Here is a 24,534-nt window from a genome sequence, read left to right as displayed (position 1 = left end):
CAGTCTCAATGGCAGGAATAAAGATTTCAACTTGCACAGCCCTTAAGGGGCTAAGTTAAGGGGAGGTGCTGGCATAGTGGTAATGTCACTGGACCAGTAATCCAGATGCTTAGAATGATGCTCTGGGTACATGGGTTTGAATCTCAGCACGGTAGATGGTGATATTTGAATTCAATTCATCAATCTGGAATTAAAAGCTTGTCTAATGGTGACCATGTCGATTGTTGTAAAAATCCATCTGGTTCACTAATGTCCTTTAGGGAAGGAAACCTGCCGTCCTTACCTGGTCTGGCCTACATGTGACTCCAGACCCATAGCAATGTGGTTGACTCTTAAATGCCTTCAGTGGGTGATTAGGGATGGCAATAAAGGCTGGCCTAGCCAGACACCCACATCCCATGAACAAATATTTAAAAAAAGTTCTGTGGTCACTATCTTGCCCTTGACCTGGCAGCATGAGCTTTCTTGGTAGCCAAAGAAAAAGTCTTGCTGCTATGGGAAAAAAATCTCACTGCAGCAGTTAAAAGAACCTCCTGGCTTTTTTGAGAAAGAAATCACTGCCTGCAATCCCACAGGCTGCCACAGTCTAGCGGAATGGTAGAGAGAAAGACAGTGCAAGCGTGTTGCCGGCTCCGGGTTCATGCGCTTTCTTGAGGTCCCGCCATGAAGAGTGATTTCAGCACAAAGGAAAAAGAGTTTGGCTGCCTCCAAGACCGTGAGCTTTCTTGAGGCCCTGCGCACAAAGGGCAATTTCAGCGTGAAAGGGCTCTCCTGGTGAGTAATAGCTACGGGAAAGAAAAAGTTTTTTTCTTCTTTTTAGCTCGCCTGATCTATGAAACATAGGAAATAGGAGAAGGAGTAGGCCATTCAGCCCCTCGAGCCTGCTCTGCCATTCAACTAGATCATTGCTGATCTTCTACCATAGCGCCATTTTCCTGCACTATCCCTATGTCCCTTGATGTCTTCAATGTATCGATCTCTGTCTTGAATATATTCAATGACTGAGCCTCCACAGCCCCCTGGGCAGTGAATTCCAAAGATTCACCAGCCACTGTGTGATTAAATTCCCCCTCATCTCAGTTCTAAATGGCCTACCTCTTATTCTGAGATTGTGTCGCCTGGTTCTAGACTCCCAACCAGGGAAACACCCTTCCTACATCCACCCTGTCGAGCCCTGTCAGAACTTTGTATCCTTCAATGAGATCACCTCTCATTCTTCTAAACTCTAGAAAATACAGGCACAATCTCCTCAATCTCTCCTCATAGGACAATCCCGCCTTCCAGGGATCAGTCTGGTGAACCTTTGTTGCACTCCCTCTATAGCAAGTATATCCTTCCTTAGGTAAAGCTCAGTAATGACGCTGAAATTTTTATATATATACATAGCTCGCCTGACACTTTCAAGAAAAAAAGGAAAATGTCCATGAAGGTTTCCTAGCCTTCTCAAATGCCTGGAGGCTGCTGCGCACAGATGCTGCTGCCTGGCCATGTTATGTAAAGGCCTGCACGGGTCTGCAAATGAGACCAGACCCGAGCCCGACAGAACCCCATCCAACCCCAAGCCCGACCTGGCCCGAGTCCTTCAATTTTTTCCCGCGCCTGACCCGACCCGACCCAACCATCAGTTCACTTACCTTCTGTTTTTCACTTTGTTCCTTACCTGCACAAGCTTAAAATAACTGTAGCAAAACTACCTTTAAAGTCCAAAAAGTAAATTAACATGAATGTCACTTACCTGAGGTGGTGTAAAGCGTGTCTGATCCGGCCCAACCCGACCTGAGCCTGAATGCCGGACCCAGAAGTGCGACCCGACCCGAACTGAACCTGACACATGTCGTTGGGTCCCGTCGGGTCGGGTCGAGTAGCAGGCCTTTAATGTCATGATCGATCAGTCGCCCCTGAACTCCCCAACCGGTGGCCCATCAGCGATAATGGTGGTCCCGCTCGGCAGAGCTCTGCCCAGCACACACCTCTTGGAGTCGGCTTTTGATGGATTTCTTCCAGCACAAACCATAATCACAGCTTGTTTCAGACACACATTACCTTAAAGTAAAGCTGTAGAATCACGGTGCAATGTGTGATGTCCCAACGATGTGGACCTGCTGTGTATTTGATGCCAACAATATCGCAGAGTCACTTATACAGACTTTGACTCTGCCGCAAAGATCGCAGACAAACCTGATGAGCTTCACACCACAGCTTCTGCAGTGAGTGGATGGGTTCAGCTTTGCGGGATCTGCAGAAACTTGAAGTATTTTTAACAACTACCAGCTGCCACCATATTGTGTTTCCTCTTTCCTGTGGCAAACACACCGATCACACAGACAAGATTGACGAATCTACTTTTATTATCTTTATTAAAGATGGTAACTTATATGCAGCCAAACTGGGAAGGTAGAATACACGTCTTGTTTCTGTAGCTGCTTTTAACAACTGCTTAGAAATCACATGGGTTTGTACATAACATCCTGTCTGGAGATGGCCAGCCATTTTAGATACACGCCTTAAAGCAATACCACAACAAGACTGACTGACTGGCTGTTGGGCGGGTAAGCCTTCAGCACCAGGCAGCAATCAGAGAGCATAACGGTGGGAAAGAGGGATTAGAAAGGCTGGAAGGGAGAGATTGGAGGCCGTGAGTTGGGGGATGGGGAGGTGGGTGTATGAGATCAAGGCCAGTGTTGGGGAAAGATCGGAGGTCTTGGTGGGGAAATTAGAAGGGTTGGCGGCAGATGGGGATGGGGAGGGGGGATATCAGGGGTGGGGGGGAGATCAAGAAGGTTGGTGGGGGAGGAGATTGGAAGGGTTGTGGAGTGAGGGGGATCAGAAAGGTCAGCTGGGAGAGGGAGATCAGAAAGGTTGGTGGGGGTGTGGAGATCGGAAGGATTGTACGGGAGGGGAGATCGGAAGAGTTATGGGGGAGGGGAGATTGCAAGAGTCGTGGCGGGGTGAAGATCAGAAGAGTCATGGGGAGGGTGTTGTGGAGATAGGAAGAGTCATGAGGTAGGGGAGATTGGAAGAATCATGGCAGGCTGGAGATCGAAAGGATTGTCGGGGGGGAGATCGGAGGGGTTGTGGGCAAGGTGGAGATTGGAAGGGTCCCAGGCAGGCTGGAGATCGGAAGGGTTGTGGGGAGGTTGTGGAGATTGGAAGGGTTGTGGGCGGTGAGATCAGCTGGATCAGTTGTGAGGGGGTGTAGATCGGAAACCTGAATGGGGAGATGGGAGGTCCGTGATGGGGAGGAGCTCAGAGGGTCGTGAGTGAGGGGGTTGGGGAGATCAGAAAGGTCACAGGGAGATTGGACGCCTCAGCTGGGGCGTGCAGAGGAAGGAGGGTTCAAAAAGACCAGGGGCAGCTGTGAGATCATGGCTTGGGCAGTGTCCAATCACAGGGTTGGGCAGAGGGGTGGAAGCAGGTAAGCTGAATCCAGCAGGTAAGTGAAAAGCCACTCACCTGCTGGATCCGACATTCCTCGGCTCCCTTTAAAACGGGTATTAAATCTAATGCACACATCCGCATTATAATACCCTCCTGGGAGCAAGCTGGACGTTCCCCCATTGAAACGCCTCTACTAAAGCCAGAAGTGGGTGGTTTGAGGCGGGTTGGGTTCGGGGTTGAGATTTTTAAATTTTGGGGTGTTTAAATTCCCTCTCTATCTCCTTTGTGTCTTGATGGCCAAAACTGAACTCAGTACTTCAGAGTGACCTGAGCAGAGCACTTCATGGGAATACATTTGGCAAATCCTTTTCACTTGTTCATACAAACATGTAGCAAAATAAGTTGAACATTGTGATATTTGAACATATTCATGCCATAAAATAACAGACTTCTTCTGAATCTTGTACCTATCAAAACTAAAAAAAACGCCTGTCAAATGTACTTTAAGAAAGACAATTTCCCTTTAACTTGGTGAGTAACTATTTGTTATCCTTAAATGGAAGCATACTGTTTAAATGCTTGGTAATGGTAACAGCGCTTTGCCATACTGAGCATTTTAAAAAATCAGATGACGAATCAGCCTGGGCTTCTCTATCTCATTCCCCCCGCCAGTTACTGAGCATCAATGGCTGAGGACTGGAGCAGGTCAGCTTCCTGTTCCCCTGGTCAATTGTGTGATATCAAGGGACCTGAAGAAGTCTAGAAAATATAAACAAAGGTTAGATTTTGAGGTCAAACACTAAAATGTTGAGAAGAAATAAGGTGCCGGTCCTCTAGATGTTTCTGGAATGACTGCAGATTAATAATTTCACCGTCAGCATGTGTAAACCACAAGCAATGATGACAATGACTACACTGGCACAGAGCACCCTTCTGCTTTTAGAATAATAAAATGAAAGCATACATTTGATCTATTAATAAAGCAATCAGGCTTGTGCTTTTAATAAAATGAATTGCAGCACTCTGATAGCACTGAGCATCTAGGGGACAGGATTAGTCACCACAAGATAGATATCACTGTACACAAGAATTAGCTAATGATGAAACACATTCAACTAAATAGAATATTGCTGCAGTCAGTAGCCAGATACTAGTCTTCAGACAAAACCACTTCCCTTACTTCTCTATCTTCTTAACATAATAAAGAATATATAATCCTGTGTGAGAGAGATGTGTAGAGTCTGGCCAATATTTGGTAATATTGTTCGTGGCCCCAGGACATGCCTGCACATATCACATGGTTTGTTGCTTAACTTGCAACTTAACTAATACTTGTATTTCAGTCTTAATGTTGTGGAATTCTAGAATTAGATTTGTTAACACTTAGTGAGAAGTCTAATGATGTTTTAAAGTTAATTGTTAAAATTTGATTTTAAGTATAAAAGGCTCATTTAATTTGCAGCTGTAGACTACATCCAATCTAGCTAACGTGTAGTCAATATCACTACCTTCATATAAATAGGCACACTGAGAAATTGAGCCTAGAAACGTAAGCTTGACTTAAACTTAAAATTGGGGTGCAATTTTGAGAACCACTGGGGGGCATTTTAACATGAATGAGCAGGTGGGTTTGGGTACGGGTCGGGGTGAAAAATGCGAGCACGTCAGGAAGCTGGCTCCAAAACACCAACGTCTGCACTTACCTCCAGCGGGTTAGGCTGCGTCAGGAGAGGCAGGTTGTGAATTTCAATATGTTAATTGCTCAATTCGAGTGATATAAACTTTGGATCCATGGATTTCCCAGGCTTGCTGAAACTTGCCAGTGAAAGCAAGGTGAGAAGACAATGGCAATTGAGGGGGCTGAAATCATGATGGAAATTCACCAATCAGTTCTCACAGCTGCTTTCTTGTCTGCTTGTACGAAAAGGTTTATTCACAGTACTTATGCTGTGAGGTTACTTTACACACTTTGGAGTTCTGATCTATCAGATCAACCCAGGTGCCACTTATGCTGTGACACTTTGGACCACCGATGAGCACTAAGATGAACACCAGCAACAGCAACAGGAGCTGCACCAGCAGCAGCGGCAGCAGCATGACCTGCACCAGTAACAGCCTGCTGTTCAGAGAACTCCAGCTCCACAGGAGACAGGGGATCAGCAGAGAGGAGCATCTCGCTGGAGGCCATACCCGGCACACAGGGTCTACAGGCAGAGGATAAGCTTCCTTGACATGTCGGAACACTAGTGTCTTGGAAGTCTCAGGTTGTCGCATCAGATGGTGGCAGATATTTGCAGCCTGAAGGAACAAAACCCGCTGCCAACGGGACCTGGTGACCAGGCTTCACCACAAACTGTCAAAGTCATCACCGCTCTTGACATTTTTGCCTCTGGATCCTTCCAGATCTCTGCTGGAGACAATTCCAGGATTGCACAGTTAGCCGCCCACAGATGCATAAGACAAATGGCTTGTATGTTAAAATTATTATGTGGACTTCACCCGTGATGAGGCCAGTTAGAATGAGTAGGTTGCTCAGGTTTGTGGCTCTGGTTGGTTTCCCACACTTGCAGGGCGTCCTCACCTGTGGCAATTACGGCACCCATAGATCACCTAGGAGTGGTCATCAACCATAAGGGTTTCCATTCCATCAATGTGCAGCTGGTGTGCAACCGCAACAAGATCTTCATGCAGGTGTGTCCAAGATTCCCAGCCAGCTGCCATGAAGTTTTCATCCTGCAGCAGTTCACCCTCCCTGATCTCTTTACACCTCAAAGCAGAGCTAGCAGTTGACCACTCAGAGATATGGGGTGCCTATTTAAAAAATGGCAGATGACACCTCTCAGAAATGCAAGGAATGAGGACCAAGAGCAAAACAATGAATGCCATATAAGCACTAGATGTGTGACTGACAAGCCATTGGCATGCTGAAAATGTGCATCAGGTGTCTGGAGATACCAGGCAGGATCTCAAGAATGGTTGTGTTGTGCTGTGCTCTGCACAAAATTGGACAGCAACCACCTGTAGGAGGAACAAGGCACAGAGCCTCTGCAGACAATTCCAAGGAGGAGAAGGAGGACAAGGAGGAGGATGAGGTGGAAGGTAATGCAGGCAGTGCACCATCAGTGGCACACATTGCTGCTCGGAAGGCCCTCATTACTGTGAGGTTCAATTAGGTTCCACCAGTACACCCATATAACAACTGACTTCTGCCCCCACCCGCACCTCCCTTTTGAAATGCCACTAACACGAGGCAGTGCTGCAAAACCTCCGTTTCATAGCCCCCCCACTGCTTGGCGTCAATTCATGTCTTCCCGTTCGTCATCACATAACCAAAAAGATTATTTGCCAGCCAGCAACCAAGAATGGGCAAGATGGGAAAGTGGTACAACAGAGTAATATTTATCTGTCACATATAAAACAGAAACTTAACATTCTAAAAATGTGTAACACATCCATATGCAACTAATCCTTTTCCTAGTAGTTCTAGGTGGTGTAACCTCTGTGGCTTCAGCAGAGGTAGAGGCAGGCTGCTCAAATCCCTGCTCTAACTGTTGAGATGCTCTTGGCCAATGTCCTCTAGGGTTTGCAGCCTGAGAGGGCCTTGCCAAAGACAGCTTCACGTGTATCTGTGCAGGGCCAGACTCAGCCATCAGGAGATGAGCAGCATGTGGGCTATTGACTGCGAAAGAGCAGAAATGGGTGAGAAGTGGAAGAACTTTGAGCCAAGTCCCAACTTCCACGTCCCCTTTCAACATCATCCCCCTCGTAGCCCAGTCAGATTTTCCTGCTAGCAATGTGTTGCAGAACACTTTGCTGTAGCTCACTGGGATGATGAATGGCCAAGTCTGGGGTATTATTCATCCTATTTAAGGTGACATAGCCACTGGTGAAGGCCTCCATGCACTCTTGTGATTGCTGTGTTTGATGCTCCGTGCAGGTGACCACTCTTTCCAATTACGAAGACATCATCGCAAAGGCCTGTGACATGCAATCTCTCTGCAATCATGCACAGTGCAGCTAGAATGCCTGTCAGTACATCGCACATTCTCTGCCACTGCTCCAGAAGTATCCAGTTCCCCGGGGTGCATCTGTGTCCAGCTGAGCAGAACTTGGAGTGTCCTGCACCCTCCATTGTGGATTCTCCACTGCTGTCCCTGTCGCGACCATCTACTCTTGTTCACTTGTGATGTGTGTGTCACCAGGTGAAAATCCAACTGTCTGCCTAACTGGTCCCACTGAAGCGTGAGTTGCTGAGCTGGTGCATGGTCTGCAGGAGTCCTGTGTTGGTGTACCCTCAGAAGGAGTGACTTCCTCTGAGGAACTGTCATATGTGAAGGCCCTGTGGGAGATAAAAAACATGAATGAGTACTGTCAGGGTAAGAATATTTGAAGCTATTATTTTGCACATGATCATATTTCATTCACTATTGACATCAAGTCAATATAAGTCAGTGCTGTATGCCACGTGGCTGTCTGATATTTAATTCCTCACCAGGTAGTTGGGAGGCCTCCATCTCCCTATCTCCAATGGCCAGGCTTGTCAAGACTCCACTGATTTCCAGCACCCCTTCTTCTGCACTTGTTAGCTGTGCAATCTGTGGAGGGCCACCTCTGGTTCTTTGCCTCTCCCTCATGTTCTGTGCTCTTTCCTCCTATAAGAAGGGAAGGAAGAGAGCTATGAGTGAAAGGGATGACACGTGTTGAACGAATGGATGGAGAGCATTTGTTGATGGTGTCTATGAGGGAGAGGCATTGCATTGTATAAGTATCAGGGTGAGGGTCAGTTTCAGGATAGACAGATGGCAATGAGGAAGTAAATAGACAAAGAAAGGTGAGTTAGTGTAAGGAGTGATATGCTGGAGTAGGCTTGGGAAGGCACAGCAGGATATAAGTGAATGCACCATTGGTCTTACCTTTACTGCCCTGCATAATTCATTGATCGACTTCCTGCATGTTGTGCGACACTATCACCGTGCTAAATAGATTTCGAACAGATCTAGCAATGCAAAACTGGGCATCCATTAGGCGCTGTGGGCCATCAGCAGCAGCAGAATTGTACTCAACCACAATCTGTAACCTCATGGTCCGGCATATCCCCCACTCTACCATTACCATCAATCCAGGAGACCAACCCTGGTTCAATGAAGAGTGCAGGAGGGCATGCCAGGAGCAGCACCAGGCATACCTCAAAATGAGGTGTCAACCTGGTGAAGTTACAACACAGGACTATCTGCGTGCCAAACTGCGTAAGCAGCATGCGATAGACAGAGCTAAGCGATCCCATAACCAACGGATCAGATCTAAGTTCTGCAGTCCTGCCACATCCAGCCATGAATGGTGGTGTACAATTAAACAACTAACTGGAGGAGGTGGCTCCACAAATATCCCCATCCTAAATGATGGGGGAGCCCAGCACATCAGTGCGAAAGATAAGGCTGAAGCATTTGCAACAATCTTCAGCCAGAAGTGCCGAGTTGATGATCCATCTTGGCCTCCTCCTGAAGTCCCCAACATCACAGATGCCAGACTTCAGCCAATTCGATTCACTCCGCGTGATATCAAGAAACAATGGAAGGCACTGGATACTGCAAAAGCTATGGGCCCTGACAATATTCCGGCAATTATACTGAAGACCTGTGCTCCAGAACTTGCCGCGCCCCTAGCCAAGCTGTTCCAGTACAGCTACCACATTGGCATCTCCCCTGCAATGTGGAAAATTGCCCAGGTATGTCCTGTACACAAAAAGCAGGACAAGTCCAACCCGGCCAATTACCGCCCCATCAGCCTACTCTCTATCATCAGTAAAGTGATGGAAGGTGTCATCAACAGTGCCATCAAGCGGCACTTGCTTAGCAAAAACCTGCTTAGTGACGCTCAGTTTGGGTTCCGCCAGGGCCACTCAGCTCCTGACCTCATTACAGCCTTGGTTCAAACATGGACAAAAGATCTGAAGTCAAGAGGTGAGGTGAGAGTGACTGCCCTTGACATCAAGGCAGCATTTGACCGAGTATGGCATCAAGGAGTCCTGGCAAAACTGAGGTCAAAGGGAATCAGGGGGAAAACCCGCCGCTGGCTGGAGTCATACCTAGTGCAAAGGAAGATGGTTGTGGCTGTTGGAGGTCAAACATTTGAGCTCCAGGACATCACTGCAGGAGTTCCTCATGGTAGTGTCCTTTGGCCCAACCATGTTCAGCTGCTTCATCAATGACCTTCCTTCAATCATAAGGTCAGAAGTGGGATGTTTGCGGATGATTGCACAATGTTCAGCACCATTCGTGACTCCTCAGATACTGAAGCAGTCCGAGTAGAAATGCAACAAGACCTGGACAATATCCAGGCTTGGGATGATAAGTGGCAAGTAACATTCGCGCCACACATGTGCCAGGCAATGACCATCTCCAACAAGAGAGAATCTAACCATCTCCCCTTGACATTCAACAGCATTACCATCGCTGAATCCCCCAGTATCAACATCCTAGGGGCTACCATTGACCAGAAACTGAACTGGAGTAGCCATATAAATACTGTGGCTACAAGAGCAGGTCAGAGGCTAGGAATCCTGAGGCGAGTAACTCACCTCCTGACTCCCCAAAGCCTGTCCACCATCTATAAGACACAAGTTACGAGTGTGATGGAATGCTCTCCACTTGCCTGGATGGATGCAGCTCCAACAACACTCAAGAAGCTCGACACCATCCAGGACAAAGCAGCCCACTTGATTAGCACCCCATCCACAAACATTCACTCCCGTCACCACCAACGCACAGTGGCAGCAGTGTGTACCATCTACAAGATGCACTGCAGCAATGCACCAAGGCTCCTTAGACAGCACCTTCCAAACCCACGACCTCTACCAACTAGAAGAACAAGGGCAGCAAATGCATGGGAACACCACCATCTGCAAGTTCCCCTCCAAGTCACACACCATCCTGACTTGGAACTATATCGCCGTTCCTTCACTGTCGCTGGGTCAAATTCCTGGAACTCCCTTCCTAACAGCACTGTGGGTGTACCTACCCCAAATGGACTGCAGCAGTTCAAGAAGGCAGCTCACCACCACCTTCTCAAGGGCAATTAGGGATGGGCAACAAATGCTGGCCTGGCCAGCGTCGCCCACATCCCATGAATGAATTTTTAAAAAATTGTACTCAGGAGTGTGGCACCATGTTCCTGCTGCTGACATCATATGACACTTCCAACCACACCTTTTTGGTGTTCCCAGCCTGTTTCTTCCTCCTACTGCTAGGGAACAGTATCTCCCTCCAGGTCCTCACTGCTGCCAGCAGCACACTCAGGGAGGCATCACTGAAATGAGGCACAGCCTTTGACATCTGAATTCCATTCTGGCACTTCCTGATCTTTGGCTCCCAACTCCAAATTCCTTCAAATTGCGTGTTTGGAATGTCCCTTTAAATAATGGAGTTGAAATTGCCACATGTGGGTTATTGCCACACTTGCTGTTGCTAATTAGTCAGAAAACCTGGAAATCATAGAGTCATTTACGGCGCAGTAGGAGGCCATTTGGGCCATCGAGTCCATGCCGGCTCTTCACAGAGCTATCCAGTCAGTCCCACTCCCCCGCTCGATCCCCGTAGCCCTACAAGTCTATTTCCTTCAAGCGGCCATCCAACTTCCTCTTTTATGGTATTGCAATGGCTGGGTTAAAAAGCCAGCACTTCACAAACTTCCGGGTTTGAAGGGTGCTAACAAATCCCCTCCCATTCAGGCCCGGGCTCCCAGCGTGTTGCCAACTTAAAACCAAGCCCAATTCTCTCCAAATTATTCATGTTCCAAATATATTCAAGTCCAAATATACTCATGACCCAATTGTCTCAATGTACTTACCATCTGATGATTAAGAAATTAAAAGCCAACAATCTGTAGGCTACTTGTTCCCTGTGTTTTCCCAACAGCAATCTAGTTTATACTGATATACCGTAATGTTAGATTATGATGGATATTAACTCAGACTGCTTAATATCCTATTGTCTTTTAAAGGCATCTTGTTTATATATCATAACACTCAGCCAAATATCTTTTCCAAAATACTCAGATTTTTGTCAAATTATGTTAGATTTCCAAAGATTACTAAAAACTTCTAGTGATAAATGCTATACCGTAAGGCAGAAGAAGAGAATTGCACAGAGCATTTCTTAATTCAGTGATTTTAGAATCAACAGCAACTTCTATGGACCCAGAATTCATTGTGCAATAATGACTTCACCATTTTTAATCCTTAAGTCTACATCATTACCTGGAGAGTATCAAAGGTCATTTTCCCTTCTGAGGCTTGTCTCTTCACACTAACAATTACCCTCCACCCTGACAGTCGCCTTCTGCACAAAATTCTGCTTCCACATTGACAACCACAATCTTGACCAACAGTTGCACTCCACACTCATGGTCACTGGTCACTATCCTGACAAAAATTAACCACAAAACAAAACAGCCCTCTTTTGTAATCTATGCTTTTTGTTCATGCAATTGAATCAGACTGAGGTTGAAAGACGTTTGACAAAAAAGTTAAAGGACATACAAGGAATAATTTAAATGTATTAAATAGTGAAAGATAGGGCGGTATGCTGGACATCATGTCAGATGGTGTGAAGAGCAAAGAATTACACTGGTCTGTGTTGAATTCCATGGTGACCTTTGCCTTGAAACTTATCTTTTTGAAGAACAACAGACAAAGGAATTTCAGACACACACGTTAAGCATGAAAACACTTAACACATTGGTATCAAATTCCTTTGTTGTATTAGCAGACATTTTAAGTTGGTCAATTCTTCATTAAAATAGTAGGCAAATAGTGAACTCATTAAGCATCTACATGCTAATATTTGAAGTGCCAAATTTCAAAGCAATAATTATGAAATTATATTTCTGGAGGTAATTTTGTCAGAATGCACTGCTATTTTTCACATCTTATTACAACAATAACATGATTTATCACACTCTTATAATGCCAACAACAGTTGAAGAAATTGCCATTTGTGATTAGTACATGCCCTTCGTGTAACAGTCATGGAAATTACAAATTACTCTCAACCTGCAGTGCCTGTAACTTACTTGTCTGATGTAGCTTTGTCTTGCAGCATCTTTCTTTGTTATATCCACTGATGTACTGATGATGCAGTCTATCATCCTTTTCACAGCCTGGCAATCTAAGGAACCAAGATAATTCACACTGTCATCATCTCTGTCAAACTTTCAATCTGGAAACATCAGAAGGGATTTTTCAAAACACAAAGTAACAGTAGTTATTAGTTAGCTAGCATCAGCATCACAATTGTTTACCTTTTTCAGTGGTAAGTTTCATCCAGGCCTCGGTTGCCCAAGCTGCATTTGAGTCATTGAACATTGCCTGAAGTGACTGGAATAGAATGGGATTACATCAGTCATTTTTAGTTACTTCTGATGGGAATAAACAAAGTGCTGAACAGAGATGTAACCATGTTTAGTAGAACAACTCCACTCTGCATAACTCTGCTGATTACTATCTCAGTACACACATCTGTACAATATATGAAACTGTATCTGCATGTCCTGAATATTTACACTACACATTCTTCATCAATTACACTGTTACATCAGAGAGGAGAAGACGGATCCTCTAACGTCATTGTTTGATAGTGCAGGGTGCTCCAACAAGGCATTCCAACTAATTCTTAGGAAATGGGTTTATTCCCACAATTCTTCACATGGTAAGTTCCTGATTTCAACTTGTGCAAAAGTCAGAAGACACTAATTTTTGTCTGGTCAACTGAATATTTGACACAGAAAGAAATCTATAATCAGGCTTAACAGCATTCAAAGCAGAAATTTGCACTTATGTTTATGTTGGCCTGATAGGAAGAGCGCACTCTCTCCTCAGAGGCGCACACCCGACTTAACTTCAGAGAGCTTAGGTGCACGTTAATAAAGCTTACGAAGCCCCAAGTGAGTACTATGGGGACTATGGCAGTTTAACCAGCTAAAACCACCTTACTATATTGGTGAACTTCCTCGCTCCTTTTCCAACTATCCTATCCACGGTCACAGGGCTATTTGAAGTCTACTGGAAACAATGCCAACTCCCAGTAATAGCTCTATCCCTGCAAGTCCAATCAATGAGTAAATTACCAAGAGTGCCCTGGAGCAGGTCAGACCTGCCTGGCTCATGCATCAGATTACTATGGCTGCCACAGAAGGTTTACTCGATTCTAATCTTTCATTTTCAGGCATGTCATCTTGAAACCACCTCAACCCCACGTAATGAATAGAGTGAAATATATTTTACTAAAAGCCAAAACAAGGAAGCTAATAATGGGACACTATGAATGGCAAAAGAACTAGAGGGAACATTGAATCTAAAGAAAAAGACATATAAGAAGTATTTAGATACAAAAGGGGAGGAGGACAAAAGGGAATATGAAGAGCTTAAAAAACTATCAGGAAGGAAAAGAAAAATGACAAAATCAAATTATCAAGGAATATAAAATAATGTGTTCTATAGACACATTAATAACAAAAGAAAAATTAAAGTAGGGATAGGGCCACCAAAGGATCAACAAGATAAACTTATTAGTAATAAAGAAATGGTAGAGTATTGAAGTCTCTTTTTACTAGAAAAGATAATGAAATAGACATATCATTAGAGGATGAACACAAAAAGAATATTAATGCAGTTGGGATTGAAAAGGAGAAAATAATTGGCAAACTAGTAAAACTAAAATGCACGTATGGCATGCACCCACACATATACAAGAGAACTAGGGAGGAGATCGCAGAGGCACCAGTTTATACATACAAAATGTTCCATAAAAAGAGGCTAGTGCCAGAGTTCTGGGAACCATAAACCAGTCAGTTTAACATCAGTGAAAGGAAAGATACTGGAATCTATACTAAAGGAAATGATAGAAGAGCGTTTAGAGGCAGAAAATATAATAATAGTCAGCATGGATTCCGAAAGGGTAACACATTGTTACGACCAGGTGTGAAAGGTGTCTAGGGGTCTCTTACTATCTTCACCTGGTCTTAATTGTAACAGGGTTTAATTTTAAACACATTATGAATCCCTTTGTGAGTCCTTGTTCACAACCTTCCAATTATAAGGAAAAGAAATGAGCACAAACAGGCTTTCAGTAGTTTAAAGAAGAAAGATGAAATTTATTAAACCTTAAACTTAAACTCTAATATGGCTAATACCTGCGGATATACAATACGCCCAGGCTAGCATGCACGTGCGGCACACACATGCAAATAGGGACAGAAAAGAGCAGAAAAGATAAGTAGAACAGTTTGAGGCAATATCTTGTTACTGTTTCTCAAACTTGATGTAGTCCTTGATTTAAGATATGGTCTTGCGTTTCGTTAGGGCCCAGTATTCGTCTAAAACCTTGTTCATGTAGGAGACTGTTCTCTCTTTGAGTTTACGTGTCTTCACAAGATTCAGTTCCGTGGGAAAGAGATGGAGGCAGGCAGTCAGAAGAGGAGATGTTCTCAGTCCATGAGCACACGGCGTTCTGAGTTCAAATCCTTTGTTGGAATTTCAAATTCAAAAACTCCAGCCAGCTAGTCATGTGACTAAAACTGGTTTGACCACTTCTGTGTATTGGGGAAGCAACTACTGGGTCCCCATTGTTTCAACATTATCTGGTAGTATGCAAATGTCCTTCCAGTCAGGGCTTGCAATTCTAAGTTTTTGTTCATGTGGCGAAATAATGAGTGCCTTAGTAGTGGTAGGTGGGGGTTTGCCTGACACCTCCCGACCCAGGGGAATGAAATGCGATATGAAGAAAAACAACGCATTTCATTACAGTGTTTGAGAGAAATATAAGGTACAGAAAGAAAATATGCATTTCTCTCAGTAATTTCTATTCATTCACCAGCCTTGAAACTCATTAAAAATGGTCTGTTCTGGGTGCCAGGGCTGCTTTAATTTCCCCCTTTTTTCCCTCAGGAGAGTTAGTAGGGGGTGCGTCTATCCTGAACTTTCAGTCATGCGAAGACTTTTAGCTTCGGGGGATGGGTGGTTCCCTTTTCCTCTGACTGTGGGGGAGGAGTCTCTGTTACTCTAGCCTTTGTTCTCTGGGACACTCCTACCTGCAGAGATTTGTGCAGACTTAATTGCATTCTCCTGTGACACTTCAACTAGGTGAGGCATCACTCTCACAGTTTCTCTGCCCCCGAGTAGTCTTTCTTTGTTTCTGCAGGTTCCTGTAAATGCTGTTAGCAACTGCTTCCAGAGTCTACATTTACATAGGAGGATGTGGGGTCTAACTTTTCACATTTTTTGGGGTTGGTTGACCAGACAGTAGGGATTTTCATCTGGGATTTTTCCTGGACTTCCTTAAACCTGCCCACTTTCTCCCCTTCTCTTTCTAAACTTTTGCCAGCCGTGTGCTTGCCTGTCCCCTTTTATTCTCAGTGGAAGTCCCTTACAGTTCACCAGCCCTCTGCTGGAGGGTCCTCCTAACACCGGTACAAGACTTAGGGGTGCAGGTTTCACTGTAAGTTGGGGTTTCCCCTCAACCTGGCACATGTGGCAACTCCTACAGTACTTCACTGCATCTTTGTGGAGTTTTGGCCAGTCAAACTGCTGTCTTATGCGTGCTTTGGTCTTTCGTATACCAGCATGTCCAGCCATTGTAGTCTTATGGGCCCTTCTTAATATTTCTCTCCGGTATCTCTGCAGCACCACTAACTGGTGAACCACAGTCCACTGCTGGTCCTCAGGTCTGTGAGGAGAACTCCATTTCCTCGTCAGTACCTCATTCTTTAAACAGTAGCAATCAGGGACTCCCTTTGCTTCACTTTCAGACTGGGCAGCCTGTGCTAACTCTCACAATACTGGGTCGCTCGCTGAGCCTCAGCTAGAGAAAATCCATTTAATTCATTCCCTGGGTCTCCTAACTTTCCAAAGAAAGTCTCGGACAGGCAGACCACATGGTCATCTGCCTGCAGTGCCAATGCAGTCTCCCACTACACATTCAGGAAAAATGCAGGAGACTGTCTCCTGCCACTGCCCTGTCTGTCTGACCTCCTGCGGTCTTTGTTTCACTACTGCTGGGGCTACCACCTTCACCCCGGCCAGATCATTACCTAGGAGCAGGTCAACCCCGTCCACAGGCAAACTAGGGACAATCCCTACAGTCACTGGTCCCGAAACTAGGTCGCACTCCAGGTGCACCTGGTGTACCGGTACAAGCACACATTGCCCTTCAATGCCATTCACCACCATTGTGCTGTTCACTGCACTCTCTGGGGGAAAGGTCAGGCCTTTTCCCAGTAAAAGGGATCTGGTGGCCCCTGTGTCCCTGAGAATCACTATGGGCTTGTTTGCCCCACTCGAGGGATATGTGGTTACTTTCCCTTCAAATACAAAACCCTCATAACTTTCAGGAATCCTATTAACTTTTCCTGCACTGGCCGTAGTAAGCTTCCTGGGTTGCATCCTTTTTGCAGTCAAAGCCACAGCCTGTTCTATGTTTTCCATCAGGCCCATGTCTTCACTGAGCGGGTGTGCCCTGATTAACCCTACCAGTTTCCCCTTTAGTTTCCAGCAGTCAGCTTTTAAATGCCCTGCTTTATTACAATGGAAGCATGCAGGTCTCTGGGTCTCACTGTTGCTCACAGCACCTTCCTTTTTGGCTGGAGGAGGGCCCCCTGTGTCTCCTGCTCTTCTTTCTCTCCCAGGACTGCCTGGGCTTCTATCACCTTCCCACCCTTTGTCCTTTTCGGATTTGTGGGGGTGATCAGGAAAGGTTGTCCCCGGGAAACCAACTTATAAATTAAAGCAAATTCATCGGCAAGAAATGCCGCTTGCAGAGCTCCGTTCATGCTGGTCCAGCTGTCTGTCTGTTAGAACAGTCTGTCTCCACTAAATCGATTCTCAGTCTCTGAATAGCTGTGTCCAAGGCAACCACGATGCATATTTGAAGATGGCTGATTCTTCCACTCTGTATGGTTGTATCCATCGGTAACCAGAATTCATCTTCTCTAACCCCTGCTAACTTCTGAGGCTGGCTTGTTCTTAAAGCAGTACTGATCCTTTGCTGACTTAAAGACACACTGCATATTTCCCCCCCAAAAAAGTAGGATCATAACACTAGGTTCTTGACAAAGGTTAGGGCATGTGGAGTCAGGGGATAAATAGCTAAATGGATAGCAAATTGGCAAAAAAAAAAAGGAAAGCAGGGAGCAGGGGTAAAGGATAGTTAATCAAATTGGAGGAATATAGAAAGTGGTGCTCCACAAAGGTCAGTGTGAGGATCACTGTTATTTATAATTTATATTAACGATTTGGACTTAGGAATAAGTAACTCAATACCAACATTTGCAGATGATACCAACTGGGCTAATACTGAGGAAGAATGCAATATAATACATGAGAAAACTTTCAAACTAGTGAGTAAGTAGCAAATGAACTTTAACATTGATAAATGTGAGGTGATGCACTTTAGTAGGAAAATCAGAAATATCACCTTGACCTTAGAAAACAAGAAACTGAATGGGGCAGATGAGCAAAGGGATCTAGGGATACAGGTAAACAAATTATTAATAGAACATCACAGGTCAGCAAAATAATTAAAAATGCTAACAAAGCACAGGACTATAGCAACATAGGGTGAGAAGTAGACCATTTAGTCCCTCAAATATGTTCCACCATTGATTGAGATCATGGCTGGTCTGCAGCCTAACTCCATATACCGAATTTGGTTGACAAAAAACTATCAATATCAGATTTAAAATTAATAGTTGATCTTGCATCAATTGCCATTTGTAGAAGAGAGTTCCAAACATCTTGTATGGAGAAGTGTTTCCTAACTTCACTTCCGAAAGGTCTGGCTCTAATTATTAGACTGTGCCCCCGTGTGCTAGACTCCCCACCCAGTGGAAATAGTTTCTCTCCATCTACCCTGTTACCTCCCCTTAATATCTTGCATTTATTGGGATTTATTTCTAGGGTATAAAATTCAAAAGTAGTGAAGTTACCTTAACTTGTATAGGACCCTGGTCAGGCTACACCTTTGTGTAAGGGTTGTGCGCAGTTCTGGTATTATAAATAGCAGCACTAGAGAAAATGCAAAAAAAAGGTTCAGAAGAATAGTACCAGACTGAGATATTAGGAAAGGTTGAACAGGTTGGGGCTTCTTTCTTTAGGAAAGAGACTTAGAGAAAACCTTAATAGAGGTCTTTAAAATTATGAATAGATTGGAAGGGTAGATATGAAGAGAATGTTTCCACTTGTGGGATAATACAAAAGTGGGGGCCCTAAATGCAATATAGTTACTAATAAATCCAATAGGAAGATAAAGGAAGCTTCCTTACCTAAACAGTGGTTAGAATTGGAACTCACTGCCACAGGAAATAGTTGAGGCAAGTAGCTTAAATGCTTTCAAAATGAAACTAGACAAGTACGTGAGAGAAAATGGAATAGAATGATAGGCTGAAAGGCTGAGATGAGGCAGATGGAATGAGAGGAGGCTCACATGGAGAATAAACACCAGCAGAGACTAATTGTGCCAAATGGCCTGGTTTTCCTGCTGTATATTCTATAATTCTATGCACTTCTCTATACTGATAAAGGAAAATCAAAAATCTGGTTACTTCTGTGCCGCTCTTGTGTACTTCCTACCTTTCAGGTACATATCAACATTGGTGAATGCCTGAGAATAAGGGTCAAGCCTGTCCCCACAATTGAGGATGGTGTGTGACATGGGGAGATTGCAGAAGGCAAAAATGAGAAAGAAAACGAATTTTCTCTTGTTAATTTTCTTCCATTCCTTCTTTTCCTGAAGATTGATTTCTTGTTGGGGTACAGTTCCACAGGCTGTAGGCACCCTCCTGTACCTCATCCACATGGCCATTATTTATCTATGAAACCTGACAGTAAATGTTGATGTCATCACACTCCAGCCCAATCCTATTCACACCCACCACTGAACACAGAAGCATTTCAAGCAGAGCTCACTGGATAGCATTCAAAAGCGGGATTACTCAGTGATTCTCTTCTCTCCAACCCAGCAGTGCTTAGGTCAATTGCAGTTCCCAGTGTGACACCAGTTATCTCAGTACAGACTCCTCTAGTTTGTATGATGCAGCTACTCACATGATAAGCTCATTTAGCTTGAAGAGGAACCTTTAAAATGCTTTAAATAATTTATTTAAATATTTTATATGATTCAGACATCTTAAAAAATTATATACACTTTATTCATTTGCAAGAATTATACATATGCAAAACTGATGACAAACTAATTATTACTAAAAAAAATGATAGTGAAAATGAAACAAAAGAAAACTCAACAAATAATTTGATCTTTTAGAATCTTCAAAATTATAGTTTACCAGAAGTTAGTTCTGACAATCAGGAACAAAAACAAGAACAAAAATAAGCTGGAAACATTAAGTCGGTCAATGAACATTTGTAGGGAGTACAGACAAGTTAAGGTTTCAGTTGTTTTCTCTCGTGTACATGAATGTTCTCTTTCCCCCCTCCTGTTTATTCTGTCCCTATTTAAATGTTTTAATTTTTTTTCCCAGTTCTGACAAAGGGTTACATCCAAAAAGTTCATTTGTTTATTGTCTCTACAGACTTGCTGTGTGTTTCCAGCACTTTACACATTTGGTTCAGATTTCCAGAATTTGCTGATATATCTTATTGTGTATCCTAAGCTTTAAAAATGGAAAGAGATAAAAATGAAATATAGGGGTATGTGTATATATATATTATATATAATGTATAAGAATATATTTAAAGTAAAGGACATTCATCTATTTATTTCACAAAATAGTTAATAATATTGTGGAATACAATCCCCAAAACACCGCTAAAAATCCCAGAATGCTGTTCAATCAAAAAAATTATTCAGTCACATAATTCAGTGGCCCAGCTGGTTTCCATACATGGCATAAAGACCCCATTATATAAAACAGGGTATCCTCTGACTCACAGTGAGTAATGCAATGGGAGATCTGCTTGTAGGTGATATAAAGCTCGGTGTAGTTGTTCCTATATGTACTTTAACATGACTAAATGTTTGCATTATATTAATCTCTGTTGAGTTACATAAATATAGATTTATTTATTTTTACAAGTATAATGCTCAAAGTTGATATTGATACAGCATAAGATACTTTATCAATAATAATTTCCTAGCACATTCCATTATCAAGTGTTTAATTGCTTCCTTTGCTGTCTGATCAGTCTGAAATTCTGTTTATCCCACCTTATTGGACAGGGATAAGGCCTAAACAATCAAAATATGTTGCGACCGAGGTGGAAGGAGTGCATTGTCTTTTCTAGTTCCACTTCTACACAGGTCACAACATCTACCCAGTTCCCGATACAACCAATCATGTGCTCTAATTTTTTTATCCCAGAATAAAATATACCAACCAGGTTTCTTTAATAAACAACAAAATTATCGATTTATTATAAAACAAGACATAACCAGTAACAAAGCAAAGCATTAACACACCGATTAAAATATGAAAGTTCTCTTTTTAAAAATTCCCCAATTGCACTCACACACACATTGGAAAAAATACAGAAATTCACTCTGCAGAGGTCTATTACCAAAAAAGACAAAAAAAACCTACTTTGGCCAAATACGTGCTAATACCTGACGAGAAAAGAAAGAAGATTTGGAAGGAAGTAAGTAGTCTCTTTTTTGGTCTGGCAACCAGGGATATGGAGAATGGGTCACTAGGATTGTTTCAGAAGCAGTCCGTTCTGAAGATGTCGAGAGGTATTCAAACAGGCTTTCTAGGAGAAATGTGGCATCAAGGATTTTCCCCAGCACACACCTGAATCGCAGGATTTTTTTCAGCTCCTCAGGAGCTATTTGGCACCAGGGATTTTTTGCTGTTCCACACTGAATCTTGGCAGGATTTCTTCAAAGAGGTAGAGAAGGAGGTGAGCTGGGTGGTTTCTTTTTCCTTAGCAGGAAAACACCAACTGTCTTCAAACAGTTCACACCACAGCTAACGGAAAACAATGTCTAAACCCCAAACAGAGGGCTGCATTTTACAATGCCGCCGTTGATTGGCGGTCCGCCCATGCGGACCGCATGTTGCGGAGCCGCTGCGTTATTCAGGACAGCGGCTCATTTAAATGGCCAGGGCGGACTGCCCACCCCGATAATGTGGAGGAGCAGGCAGTCCATCCCTGGCAATGGCATCAGCAACCTTTGCACAGGTGCTGACCCCATTTTTAAAGGGCTTCGAGCCCTTCCATTTAACTTCAATATTTAAAGAACTAGGTATCAAAAATTTTTTTAAAGATTTAAATTGCCCCTCTCCCAACCCCCAATAACCATGCAATGCATTACTTGCCCTCTCCCCCCAAAACACTTCCCCTGCCCACCTGATCTTCCCCCCAAGTACATAAACTTTAAACTCTAACCCTTCCCGCCATCCCCTAAACCAATGAGATTAGTTTGATGCAGCTCCCCCACCCCCCACACTGAAAAACCTACCTGCTCCCCCCTCCCCACCAGTGTTATGCCTCGGTTCCCCAAAGGTGCTGGAGTGCCAGCCACCGGCACCAATATTGCAGCGGGACAGAAGGCGGAGGTGAGGAGGTAATTAATTCCTTTATTTAAATTTATTTACGTATGTAAATTTTTCTCCTGTCACCAGGTTGCAGGCAGGCCACCAAGAGGCCTCGCTGCCGCCAGCAATATCGGCCGGGCCTCCCAGGCGACGAGGCCGGTGGCGAGCCTCTGCCGGAAGAATTTTCCGGCTCCCTACACCCCAAGATCCCAGAGGTCGGGGGTCTGGGGTCTGTAAAATTCAGCACAGAGGGTTGACCTCCTGACCTCCATAAACCTTGATGTGTGGCTTCACTGTAACCATTTTTTTTCTAGGTCATCAAGGGTTCTGCTGTTTTCTGAGCCCAAATCACAGGTGGCCTCCAGCACGGGTGGCTTTCAAACCACATCTTGTCCTGTCGGTGAACTTGGTAAAAAAAAAACACATCCATGGAATCTTTTCATGTCTTTTCATGTCTTTTCAGTCCTCAAAAAATAAAAATATTTTTTAAAATGGAAGCACTTTCGTAACATCTCCATCCTTGGAGGAATGAAATGCCATTTTTAAATGCGCTTCTTTACAAAGAATGAAAAAATAGACGAAAAATTATTAAAACACATTTACACATTCATTCTCATTCACTCTTTACTTGTAGCGAATACAGTTTGGCTTAGTACCATCTTTGCATTCAGCCAACCCAAAGCAAAGTTAGATTCTAGACAAAGCATCCACAATTAGATTATTTTTCCCATAATGTGGATAATCTTTAATTAATATGGTTGAAATAGTAAACTCCAACGGAATAGTCTGCCATTCCAGTTTTTGAATTTATCCACAAAGGTTAGGGGGTTATGATCAGTATATACCAGTGTCCATCTGTAGTCATGGTGGACATAGACTTCAAAATGCTTAAGAGCTAGTAATAAACCGAGGGTTTCTTTTTCCACGGTTGAATATCTTTTTTGGTGTCAATTTAGATTTTTGGAAAAGTATCCCACTGGTTTTTGTATGCCTGATTCATCGTCTTGTAACAGATCTGCACTGACCCCAGGTCACTAGTATCAATTGCTAACTTGAAGGGCTTAGTGAAATTTGGAGCAGCCAACACTGATTCATTAATCAAAATGGCCTTCAGCCTCTCAAAAGAGGCTTGGCAGTCCCTTGACCACTCTATCTTGGTTTTCTTTTTTTGTAGCAAATCTGTCAGTGGAGCAGCTTTAGTACTAAAATTTGGGACAAACTTGTGGTAGAAACCACACATCCCCAAAAACCTCATGATTTCTCGCTTAGTCTTAGGGTCAGAGAACTCCATCAATGCTTGTACTTTTCTGTTTTTGGCAACATTTGTCCTTGCCCTACTATGTGCCCGAGGTAGGTTACTTTCACTTTTGCAATTTCACTTTTTGGCAAGGTTTATCACTAAATCAGCCAATTGTAATTTTCCAAACAGAGCTTCTCGTTGTTCCAAGTGGTCCTTCCAAGTGTCACTGTATACCAGCACATCATCAAGATAAACCACACAGTTAGGAACACTGGCTATCATTTGGTTCATTGGTGTCTGAAAGGTTGCTGGAGCATTTTTTTTTAGCCCAAATGGCATCACTGGCATTGGAAAAGACTGCCTGGTGTGACAAAGACTGATATTTCTTTAGCTCAGGGTGTTAAAGGAACCTACCAATATCCCTTTCACAAAACTACTTTTGTAAGAAATGTGGCACTGCCCACTCTGTCAATACTGCTTTCTGTGGTAGAGAGTTCTACGGGTTCACCGCTCTCTGGGTGAAGAAATCCCTCCTCATCTCAGTCCTAATAGCTTACCCCTTGTCCTTGGACTCTGGCCCCTGGTCCTGGACTCCCCCACCATCGGGAACATCCTTCCTGCATATAGTCTGCCCAGTCCTGTTAGAATTTCATAGATTCCTATGGGATCCCCTCTCATTCTTCTAAACTCTAGTGAATGCAGGCCTAATAGACCCAAACTCTCCTCATTCGTTAGCCCTGCCATCCCAGGAGTCAGTCTGGTGGGCCTTCGCTGCACTCCCTCCATAGCAAGAACATCCTTCCTCGGATGGGGAGGCCAGAACTGTGCACAGTACTCCAGATGTGGTCTCACCAAGGCCTTGTATAATTGCAGCAAGATATCCTTGCTAATGTACATGAATCCTCTCGCTGTGAAGGCCAACATACCATTTGCCTTCTTAACTGCCTGCTGCACCTGCATGCTTACTTTCAGCGACTGGTGCACAAGGGTACCCAGGTCTCGCTGCACCTCCCCCTTTCCCAATCTATCACCATTCAGATAATAATCTGCCTTTCTGTTTTTTCCACCAAAATGGATAACCTCACATTTATCCACATTATACTGCATCTGCCATGTATTTGCCCACTCACTCAACCTATCCAGATCCCACTGGAGCTTCTCTGCATCCTCCTCACAGCTCACACTCCCAGCCAGCTTTATGTTGTCTGCAAAATTGGATATATTGCATTTAATACCATTTACACCATTAATGTATATTGTGAATAGCTGGGGTCCAAGCACTGATCCCTGAGGTACCCCACTAGTAACTGCCTGCCGCTCGGAAAAAGACCCGTTTATTCCTACTCTTTGTTTCCTGTCTGCCAACCAGTACGCTA

The 24,534-nt window shown here is 43.9% G+C and overlaps 1 protein-coding gene across 2 annotated transcripts in view; it reads right to left on the bottom strand.

The window, feature by feature from the left end:
• The window catches only part of LOC137355454 (uncharacterized), a 121,566-nt gene that overhangs the window by 62,889 nt on the left and 34,143 nt on the right, over positions 1-24,534 (bottom strand). For both annotated transcript variants that reach the window (XM_068020619.1, XM_068020710.1), the window contains exons 4-5: positions 12,676-12,751; positions 12,448-12,542 (exon numbers count right to left, since the gene is read on the bottom strand). In XM_068020619.1, coding sequence (XP_067876720.1) covers positions 12,448-12,542; positions 12,676-12,751 — 171 coding nt within the window. The remainder of the gene's footprint in view (positions 1-12,447; positions 12,543-12,675; positions 12,752-24,534) is intronic.

This window comes from Heterodontus francisci, chromosome 1 (assembly GCF_036365525.1).
Source record: "Heterodontus francisci isolate sHetFra1 chromosome 1, sHetFra1.hap1, whole genome shotgun sequence".
In the NCBI taxonomy this organism is placed as follows: Eukaryota; Metazoa; Chordata; class Chondrichthyes; order Heterodontiformes; family Heterodontidae; genus Heterodontus; species Heterodontus francisci.
Note: the sequence above shows the minus strand (reverse complement) of the source record. Positions and strands in the feature narration are given on the sequence as shown.